At 40.4% G+C, this 10,878-nt stretch overlaps 1 protein-coding gene across 10 annotated transcripts; it reads left to right on the top strand.

Annotated features, from left to right (window-relative positions):
- On the top strand, positions 1 to 10,360 carry LOC112285076 (uncharacterized). 10 transcript variants are annotated; one of them, XM_090251968.1, is made up of 29 exons: positions 126 to 357; positions 972 to 998; positions 1,280 to 2,337; positions 2,437 to 2,502; positions 2,612 to 2,729; positions 2,881 to 2,940; positions 3,061 to 3,091; positions 3,342 to 3,384; positions 3,645 to 3,699; positions 3,868 to 3,921; positions 4,298 to 4,381; positions 4,557 to 4,649; positions 4,883 to 5,029; positions 5,147 to 5,248; positions 5,429 to 5,506; positions 5,643 to 5,705; positions 6,039 to 6,104; positions 6,420 to 6,515; positions 6,697 to 6,796; positions 6,925 to 7,100; positions 7,184 to 7,288; positions 7,922 to 7,988; positions 8,126 to 8,208; positions 8,392 to 8,505; positions 8,729 to 8,837; positions 9,083 to 9,144; positions 9,457 to 9,504; positions 9,662 to 9,751; positions 9,866 to 10,360. In XM_090251968.1, the coding sequence occupies exons 1-29, from the start codon at positions 277 to 279 to the stop codon at positions 10,193 to 10,195; spliced, it is 3,606 nt and encodes a 1,201-aa protein (XP_090108094.1). In that variant the 5' UTR covers positions 126 to 276; the 3' UTR covers positions 10,196 to 10,360. The 10 variants fall into 10 exon arrangements, 9 of the variants coding, with proteins under 9 accessions (XP_090108095.1, XP_090108094.1, XP_024381372.1 ...); XM_024525604.3 differs by having other exon boundaries at positions 5,387 to 5,506; XM_024525606.3 differs by having other exon boundaries at positions 4,880 to 5,029.
- The last annotated feature ends 518 nt before the right edge of the window (positions 10,361 to 10,878 follow it).

Below are 10,878 nucleotides of genomic sequence, written 5' to 3'. Positions count from 1 at the left end.
TCCTGTCCGTTAGGGTTCAAATTATTTGGTGGGTTCAGTCGAATACAGAAGAGGTTTGTTGTGCGTCGTGTTTTGATTGCAAAGGAGGTGGTTATTTGGATTTCAGTGAGCCCTGACTTGCGAAATGCTGTGAAGTTTAGAAATCTGGACAGGGTTTTTGGGTTTAGGGTTTACCATCGGTAGTGAGCTGCAAAATGTGAGAAGTTTTTGTTGGGGAGGGGGGGGGGGGTTGTTGGTGATTTTTAGTTTTTGGTGGAAAGTAGGGCAGCTGTGATCATGTTGAAGGGAGGTGGAGTTGTGGAGGTTTCTGACGATGACGATGGGGACTTCGAACCGCTTCCTCTACGATTGTCTCAGGTTAGTGTCACACATACAATGTATAATGTGGATCAAATTCATGAAATTTCTGGTTCCCGCTACTTTTATTAAGGAAGCCAACGAGTCTCTGGGCTTTGATCCGAATGCAATTGACACGCAATTTTTATGAAAATTAACGAGTTGGTCTCAAATTATGGTTACCAATTTCTGCCTTTTCCAAGTGAACAAAGTGCCTGTTCGCCTGTTATGTGTGTCGCAAGAGAGAATGTGCGCAGTAGGCGTTGGTGTATTATACTTTCGGATCAAGGGGCTAGGCATTGCTGATTATTTTGATTTGCGTAGCGAATCACTGATTGTGTTTAGTATTTTCTGATATAATCTCGAGCTGCAATTGTAAAGGTTCTTTAGGGTTGATTTGTTCGATTCAAACAAGAGATAATCCATGTAAGTCGATTGAAATGCCAATCACTTGAGTTTTGCCTGTTAGACCGCTTAAATGCAAAGTAGAGAATGTTGTTTGCTATCAAGTGTAGTTTGCCATTGTCTCTTGCATTCGCTTCAGTCCAAATGTGGGTACTCTTTGATGGCTGAGGACATTGCAATGTCTTTAGTTGGGATTATTTCTTGTTTCCTCATCAGATCTAATACTGCAGTTTTGCAGTTGGATCAAGGTGGCTAAGGTCTATTCCCACACCTGGTGTTGTTACTGCCAACCTTGTACCGGACTTCATTTATTGCATTCTAAGGAATTCCACGTCATCTCAAACCATGCAGAATATATGCGTTACACACGCAGTTCTAATCTGTCCTTACTCCTCAACGATTCAGTTACAATTCCGTGCTTAGTTTAAAGTAGTCCTAGGCCGTTTCAAGATAGGACGTAGAATTTGATCATCTGACTTAGACAAGTTGCGTGGAAGGCCCGAAATGAAAAGCATCTAATTACTTCTCCGTCCAGCAGGTCAGACCTGGAAAGCGAAAAGCAGTGCAAGCAAGTAATATTCCTAACAAAACTACTCCAGTAGTCAAGGCATCCCCTTATTTTGTTGGTACTCAGAGTACCCCTTCCAAGTCGGCTCCATCTCTCAGGTTGCAGAGGGCGACATTTGAATCTACACGGAAGAAGTCCAACGACAATCTTGCCTCTTCATCTCTTCCCTCACAGTGCGATGATGCGGTACCAAATCCAATTAGTTCTGCCAGATCTGGGAAAGGTGCTCATGAACTTTCAAGTTTTAAAAGGAATGGAGGGTCGGCTGTTCAGATTGCTCAGAGCGATAACTTGCATGCACAAGCAGTTCCAGACGGGGTTGCATTATCAGGGAAGTTTCATGTTTCTGGACCATTTCCAGCTCACTCTGTGCACGCTGGTTCGCGTCTTCATAACGATAATAATACCATAGTAAAGTTAACAGCCAGATTTGAATTTGAGAAGCCATCAAGTGCAGAAGAAAAGACAGGTGATACATTTTCAGGTAATGATACTATTGAGGGTTCAGTAGGGATCTTAGGAGGGCCCTCTAAAAGCAGCCGAAAGCGGCAGCTTTGTAAAGCAGTGGACAGAGTCCTCGATGATAGCGGAACAGGTCAGATTGCCACAGTTAGAATTGAATCTTCCAATTCGGGGATGGGAGTCAATGGTGGACTCAAACGTGAAGGCTGCCATAATACTTTGGATGTGGATTCATCTATTCAAGGGATCAGGGGGGCATTGAATGGTAATACAAGTTCGAAAACACTCTTTGAGAAGACCGGAGGTTCTCGAGTGAAGAAGACTGGGAAGGTTGCTGTAAGGGAGGTAATAAACAGCACAGAGACAAGTGAGATCAAGAGTGCAACATATGATCATGATGATATTTGTAAGGAGGAAATGTGGGAAGAAGAGTTTGCATCGTTTGCAAGTAGGCAGTCTACCCAGTCATCATCTGCAGTGCAGTCTAATGTTACTAGTGCTTTGCATGCACTCGAAGAGGTTGCCTCCAAGGGACAAATATTGCACATCGAGAAAATCCCAGCGAGGTAGTGCAGATTCTTGTTTTGAGGATCTTCCATTCGTCTTTTCAGTATTGGCTCGTTGTCAGTGTGGAAAAGCAAATTCTGATTGGCGGCATTGTGCAGACCTGCTGCTTATACCAACCAGGACTTCAAGCTTCCAAAGAAGCTACAGAAGGCTCTTCAAGAAAGGTATTACTAAAACCACCGTGTATGACATCAACACATTATGACCCTGTTTTAAGCAAATTGGTAATTGGGCATGTAATACTAACTTGCAAGTACGTATATTTGACGACAGAGGAGTGAAGAAGTTTTATTCGCATCAGGCTGCGGCAATGGATGCAGTATTCAATGGGTCAAGCATAGTTGCAGCGACGCCAACAGCTTCTGGCAAAAGCATGACGTATATCATTCCAGTACGTTGTATCGATGAAGTAGTTCCGACCTGAAAAACGTTTCCTCATTTGACACTAATCTCTTTAAGGAGCAGAGCTGGCGCTGGATTTTCTGAAGGCTATATTGTCGTGATAGAAGGAAAGAGTTAACGTTCCGGTGTTTGCTTGTTAGGTGCTAGATTCTTTGTTGAAGGTGCCTAAATCAAGAGCTCTCTTCATTTTCCCAGTGAAGGTACTCAATTGTTCCACATCTTAGAAACCTGCATTCTTGCAACGCCTTTGTCAAAAAGTCCAGAGTTGCGCGTTGTCTTTATGAAGGTAGTGCAACTGAAGTGTTGTTCTCTGCATGCAGGCCCTGGCACGGGACCAATTGAAAATCTTATGTGAGTTGCTATTATATCAACCTCTGTTACGTTCACTTGTTCGTTCAGAAAAGCTTGATGTGTCCAATTATTTCTAATAGAAGAGCGATTCATTTCAGGTGGTGGTTGTTGGATTTCCAAGCACGATCGTTTTTGAATAATGTGGATTCTTTGTGATACTGTATTTAATTAGAGAGTGTAGATTTTTTTTGTTTGTCTTTTGCGATGAGGGTTCTGGTTTTAAATCGATTTGAGCTTTCTTTTTGTGCAGCTGACTTGGTGGCGGAAGTAAAAAAAGGCTCTCGTTGTTATTGGTACGACTTTTCAAATTACAAGCTCAGATCTATGATTGAATTTTTTCACCTATATAACAATAGAATAAGTATTGACTCATGTGAGGGTAGCCGTTATTAAATTTGTGAAGCATGTTACAGCGATCACATAGAATTTTTTGATAGGCTATTAAATGTGCTGAATGAACAGTTTGAACGACTTGAAGTGGCCAAATGGATTGTCCGTTTCGTTTCAACGAACTGCATTGTAATTTTAGAATATCCTGTCGGAATTCTGGCAGCTATGATGGAGATACTGACATGGATCAAAAGGCACACATACGGAAGACTGGAAAGGTTGGTTTTTGGGCTATTTTCAGTTTTCATTCAATTTCTATTATGCGAGTGTTGGACATCCAGTTGTGGTCGCTCTGAAATTTTTCGATTTGAGCTCCATCGTTGCAGGTAATTAGGGATCTGGGCTTGTGTATCAGGAAATTCTTGACTATTCTTGTTTTCTTGCAGATAGTCTTGACTAACCCGGATATGCTACATTTTGGGATTCTTCCCCATCACAAGGTAAAGTCTAGACTTATGAAGACACCTCTGACGAGAGTTCTATCTCAGTCAGATTTAGACTCATTACATTATCTGGTATTTTTGAATTGATATTTGGTGGAGGCATCTTTTGGTTCCTTTCTGTATTAATCATGCATTCTCAGTGTTGACTTTTTGTGGATGTCACAAAGATTCAGGTACACTGCTAATGTTGTCTCATTTTTAACGTATAAATCTATAGATTTCGTAATGTCTTGTTATTTCCACTACTTATGGATCTTTAGTTATTAGTTTTTTATGCATTATTTTACATTTTTTTTCAACTTAGAATCTAATCCTTTGATTATTGAGGGATGTAGTTTGATTCAATTTTACCATTATGTGGTGACTCTTGCAGTTATGGGAGCAGTTCTTCTCGAACTTGAAGTTTGTAGTTGTCGATGAAGCTCATACGTATCGAGGCATATTTGGGAGTCATGTTGTAAGCTGCCATCCTGCATTTATTTACTGAATCGGAAATTTATTCAATTGGAAGTGATGTATCTATTTTCTCTTGTCTGTTCCACGGTTGCTCCCTGCTGAAGTTATTAAATTCTGTCGAAGCATTCTTCAGCTTTGACGTCTAATATATATATGTATTTTGTGTGAGCTGTCAGGGCTGCATATTGCGCCGGCTCTTGAGAATTGCTCGTCATTATGGTTCGGAGCCCATGTTTATATGCTGTTCCGCCACAATTGCCAACCCAGAGGTATTTCACAAGTCCGATTACATGTGCACACATCTTAGCATCTGAATTTCGGGCCTGTAACAGTAGACGTCGGTGTATCTTTTTAAAATTTTAATAATAATAATAGTAATAATAATAATAATAAATAAAAGTAAAAATAAAAAATAAAACATAATTATTTTTTAAAAATGATGTTCCTAAGATTTTGATGGGTGCACAATTTTGATGCGATTTATTTTTCATATCTGCAGCAGCACGTGAAGAAGCTGACAACAATCGATATGGAAGTGATCCATGGGTCTGGTGCCCCAGCTGGCGAAAAATACGTCTTATGTTGGTTGCCACCAGAAACGAAGTATGGGGTTCGTCGCAGTGTATACAAAGAAGCTGTTAAAATTGTGGTATGTGAAAAGGAAAATTTAAGCAGCATATTGTAGACAAAGTAGAATAGCTCGATCTTTTGTACCACACTAATCAACTTATAACGTTGAGAGATTATGTGTCTTTGCTTTGAGCAGGTAGCATTGATCAAAGCAGACCTTCAGATTTTGGTCTTTGTGGAAGCTCGCAAATCCTCTGAGATTGTTTGCAAGCTAGTCCGTGAGAAACTTACTAAACAGGTATTTTAATTCTATCTGCTCTAAAATCCTAGTTTGGGACTTTGTTTTTGTTTTTGTTTTTTTTTTGTTTTGTTTTGTTTTGTTTTTTTTTTTTTTGTTTTTTAAATTCTTACTTGTGCAGAAGTTTCTTGTACACAGGAACCAACCATTGCTTACGAAAACATGATTCTGATCTTGCAGAGACGCATTGATCTTGTGGAAAAAGTGGACAGTTACAGAGCAGGTTATACACAAGAGGAAAGAATAGCACTGGAAAAGGTTCGACTTTATCGATGTTTGCATCGTTTCCTTCCTGGCTGGTTACATCAGTGTGTCGGCTGGTTTTAATTTCGATTCTCCAGGGTTGCACTTTTACCATTGTACCTTGATGATTAGGGTTGATTTTATGGTGCAGCGTTTACAGGATGGTGAGTTACGAGCGCTTGTAACCACTCGAGCCTTGGAACTTGGGATCGATGTGAGCCACATACGTTGTCTCATGCGTAGATTTGAGAGAAATTGCAAATCGAAAAGCTAAATAGAAACAAGTCACTTTATATCTACTTGGCTTATGAGAAGTTCAGGAAATATTTGACTTTCAGATTTTAGAAGTTGTACATTATTTCAAATCTTGCTGCATCATGAACTCCTAAATCAAGATATATACAGTAGAACCTGTCTAATTGCATTCAGAGAGGTTATGCATTTACACAGTATGCAATTGGACAGTTTCTACTGTATATTGCAGCTTGGCTCATACCTTGATAAAAATGCGCATAAAGGCCTGAAAAGGTACAATTTGTATGTGAAGGTGGGCAAATTGGATGCAACTGTCCATGTAGGACTACCAGATACTATGTGCAGCCTGTGGCAACAGGTAAAAACCTATTACAACAATTTGATTTCCTGAGCTCAGTACCCGAATGCTATGTATTTGATAGGAAGTACCCGGGTTTCTGAATTATCTGGACTTCGTGATCACTGAAGGATCTGTATTTGACATTCTAGTGTCAGTTCTACTCAGATCCCAATCCTCTGAAGCTGTAAAAAGCAGTGAGGGCCACGTATCTTCTTCATCTTCTTCTTCTTCTCTCTCTTTTTTGTTTTTTTTTTCCACAAAAAGCTAGTGTTCACCGTGTTTTGGTAGGCCTGAAATGAGGATCAGGTTTTAGTGAACGTGTTTTTGTTTCAGGCAGGTCGTGCCGGTAGAAGGCAGGGAGCATCCTTGGCAGTGATACTAGGACGAGAGAGATCACTTGATGTTTTCTACATGAAGAACCCTCAAAAGGCCCGTGTCCTTGCTCTTTTACCTGTCACCGAGAGAGTTGCTCTTCATTTTTGTATTGGAATTATTGAAATGGGCATCACTAATGGAATACTTGAGCTTCTGTTTTGCAATTCAAAACAATTTATGCTTACACCAGCTTGAGCTGTAGGTTAACATTTTTGAGTTGTGACGTGGTTTACAGCTCTTCAGTAGAGATGTGGAGCAGGCGGTTTGCAATCCCACCAATCCTCACGTACTGCGCTTGCAGCTTCCTTGTGCCGCCCAAGAACTTCCGCTGAGTGGTACGTGAAGCGCAGGGACAATAATCACCTGGATGTATTTACCATGAAAATGCGGTTTGATTAACTGAATTCTATACAACGTGCTGCATTATTATGTTCAAAGAGTTCTGGATCTCTTGGATATACAGGTAATGATGTGGAATACTTTGGAGAGAACTACAAGAAGACGAGGGACGAGCTTGTGTCTGAGGGAATTCTGCAATACAAGACAGGGCCAAGAGGGGAGAGTGTGTATGGATATCGGTATGATGACCACCCGGGGAGTGAAATATCTATACGGGGGCTATCCAGTAATCGGTTTCAGGTAATGTTAAGCATTCTTAAGATGAGGAGCTTGTTTTCTATTTTGGTGACCACACGTGAATCTGAATTTCGTAGAATGAATAGTTGCTGGCAGGGGATAACGAAGTTATAGAAGAAGTGGATGAAAAGATGGCCTTGAGGATGCTGTATGACGGAGCAATATATCCTCATGCAAGAGATACCTACAGAGTGAGTTATCATTGTTCCTTACTCCATTATTTGAGACGAGGCTGTAATGGGATTTCAGCACTTGAGTTGTCCAGAGTATGTGTGATGAATTACTGCACCTGTATATTTCCTTTGAAAGATGCACACACTTATAGTTTAGGTAGAGATGGTTTCCAAACAGATTGCTGCTTGTTTTTGTGTAGCACAGCATAGTTATCTAGATTTCAAATTGTTCGTAATATTTCATCTTATTTCACATGTTATGGCATGTTCACCACGTTCTATCATGAGTTCTGCGACCATTTGAGTTTTACAACTTCCCTTAATTGCTCTTGACGTACAACATCATCCTTGCAATTTGTGGTTGAGGGTTATTATAAGAGGGTGCAAAATCCACATGAGAGAAATGCCCATCTATTTACGGATTCATCAGTATGGGATTACAGATGAGTTGCAGGACAACAATTCCTATTATGTGAAACTTAACAGGCTTGCAACAATAGATTCTTCTCGACCAATTTCTCAAAGTTGTCAAGAAGAAATGATTGTATCTGCACATTTTATGCGGGGGTTTACACATGGGCACTTATGTCTGGTATTGATTTGACCTATTGAATTAACAGACGTACTTTTACTTGACTGCTATGCTCTCAGATAAAGCACTTGGATATCAAGAACAAGAAAGCTTTCGGGGAGTTGTGCGTAAAACCTCACATGACTGGTATGCCGTAACCGTTTCCTTTATTTCATTGTGAATATTAAATGCTAAAATTTTCGGATGCTAATTACCTGAAAGTAGTTACTCAATTCAATTTAGAATCTGGCTCTTTCCAACGCCGTCATGTGTTGTCAATTTAGAGGTGAGCGTGAAAACGAAAGTACAAATATTGGATAAGATGGCCTCTCGAGTGACTCTGGGAACACGCATACATCTGGGAAAGGTACTTACTGTTTCCGTTCTAATCACTTAGCCGTATATTTCACGAACGCAGTGCTTCTTTGTTCAAGAGTTATGTTTCCGGTTCAGGCAATATAGGTATTTGTATCTGATGACCGAGGGTGTTGTTGATAGCATTACAATACTCTCAAAGACCTTAAGGGTTTCTGTGATCGCGTGTGTGCAGCTTGAAGTCATTGAGCAAGTGATGGGATATAGTGAATATGATTTAACGCAAAACAAACACGTTGACACTGTCATGTTGAAGTACCCTCCCACCATTTTTAAAACTGTTGGACTGGTAGGTTTTAACAATGCTTCATCAACTTGAAGTCATAGAAACTGTAATCGTAGAAAACACATCTTTGTCGTTCACGATTATATCTGTGACGAGAGATTTGGAATCCCGCCTATGCGATCTCAGTGATCGTTTTGCATGAGCTTGATCCACTTACGATCTTTATTTGCATTGTTCGGATGTATCCGAGTTCGTGTACTTATAATGCAGAAACCATATACTGCAGTGGTGGGACCTGCCTGCAGAGGTCATGCAAAAGCTGAAGCACATGGCGTATGAGACTCTACTCGTTGTGAGGCGTGTAATCCTTCCTCTTCTTGCTTCTATGACCATGAGTACGTAAAACTAATCCAGATGTGGGCTCGTGAATGGGAATTTCCGATATAGTTTTGATCTTGGAATAAGAGATCGTGACTTTTCTAGTTTGTTTGCACCTCAGGATATCTCTATTCAAGAGTTTATGAGCTTCCGTAGTTCTTTCAAAACCTTGTTTTTAATAGTGAAGCATTTTGGGTCTCTGTTGTACTTGAGCTGCAAATAGAAACGATTGGGGGGTAATTCTAAACGTTCTCCATTCCAGGTGACCCGACTGACATGCTTGGGCTAGAAACTCTGGGTCACGAGCAAACTGAACAACCTCAGGTATTGTTTCTGTGCTTACGGTCAGAATGTAATGCATGTGCGTCATGTCAGTCGCGCCAACTTATTGGGTTGCTGAAGATCCTGATTATGTTTGATAGACATCTCATTACAAAAGAACCTAGACGAAGATTGGTATGCAACGATGCATTCATAAAGGAAGGGGATCGATCGTATGTGATGTGCCTAGTACTGTGACCACATATTTGTTTCTTTAATGTATCCCTCGAATTTCTAGAAAGAGATATTTCAATATTTGCATGGCCATATTTTACTACCCATGCCTACTTTCTGAGTACCAGTTTTACTGTGCAGATTTTTGTGTATGATGCATTTGCTGGGGGTATTGGCATAGCTGAACAGGTATAATCAGGTTATTCACTTTAGTTTTAGCTAAACTTCTCGAATTCGTCAATTCATTCTGACAATTCGTGAATCGTCCGTGTGACGTTTAATATGGCTCTGATCAACCTGACATTTTCTTGTGTTGTTATGTTTGGTTCATCGACATTTTGTGCAGGCGTACAAAGTTGTCGAACAGGCTTGGAGACATGCCTTGAGTGTGCTAAAAACATGTGACTGCAAATTCGGCTGTCCTGCCTGCACTATGGTAATCTTCCCTCCAAGTGCATCGCTTCTTTAGTGAACGGAATCAGGACGGTTTCGTTGTAATTGAATGTTTACGAACTTATCATTCTGAAAGTTGCTGCAATTCCCTTGACAGAGCGCAAACGAGACTGTTAACAACGAAGCGAACAGCAGCAAGCATGCAGCAATTGTGTTGCTGGAATACTTGCTGTGCGCGAGGCATTCAGCGTCCACGTCTGGTGTGAAAGAATACACCCTTGCAGTACCTAAGACATCAAAGGATCAAGTAGGAAAGTCCAGTTTTGAGGATCAGCTTCTTGTTAATGCGCCAGAGCAATGCTCCAAGCCAATGATGCTTAATTACGGCTCCAAACAAGGCCCGTATGTCTCAGCATTGAGAGCAGCTAGCAAAAGCCAAATTCTGTCAATGCAGTTCGGCGGTTCAAAAGGGAACAATTTGAGCTAATGGTGTCAGATCATGTGAAGGGAGGAGAGAATATCCGTGATAGTTTTTCAAAAAACATTCGTGGGAGGAGACCATAATGAAATCGTGGTTTTTATACCTTCCAATTCATTTTCTTCCTATTCTTTAAGTTCGACACTCATTAATTGACGCGTACTATTTCCTGGATTCTGACATTTTACTTCGCAATGTGGAATAAGTTTGTTACCACTCATTTGCTCCATTACCATCTCACTTTGACAAGATTTGTTTTCCAAGATTTCTCTTGGTTTCTTTGGAATTGGTGTCAATCCTTTCCATGCTTAGTGTTGTTCACTGGTGCTCAAATCTTTGGCTGTTGTTGCTGATACGCCATCGTCGTCTAGTCAATTCATTTCACTTGGTCTTGTTGGTTTTGTCTTTGAGTTTGAAGGTGTGAGGTTATTTGTTTGCGAGCAAGTTCTTGGATGCTGATAAATTGCAAGGTCCAGAATATGGAAATTGGAAGAGTTCAACCACCAAAGATGGAAATGAATTTTTCAGTGTCTTTGTGTTGGCAGGTTGGTGCAAGAGTAGATGACGTCAGTGGGAAAACTTAGAAGTAGTGGTCTTCCACATGTTCAACTTGAATGAAAACTTGTTTGGTTTTTGTTATTTGATACTTGGAAATACGAGAACACAAGATTTCTGTTTCAATGAAGCTTTTA

The sequence above is a fragment of the Physcomitrium patens genome, chromosome 7 (assembly GCF_059467195.1).
Source record: "Physcomitrium patens ecotype Gransden chromosome 7, ASM5946719v1, whole genome shotgun sequence".
Classification (NCBI taxonomy): Eukaryota; Viridiplantae; Streptophyta; class Bryopsida; order Funariales; family Funariaceae; genus Physcomitrium; species Physcomitrium patens.
The sequence above is the reverse complement of the archived record's forward strand: the minus strand, read 5'-3'. Positions and strand labels throughout refer to the sequence as shown.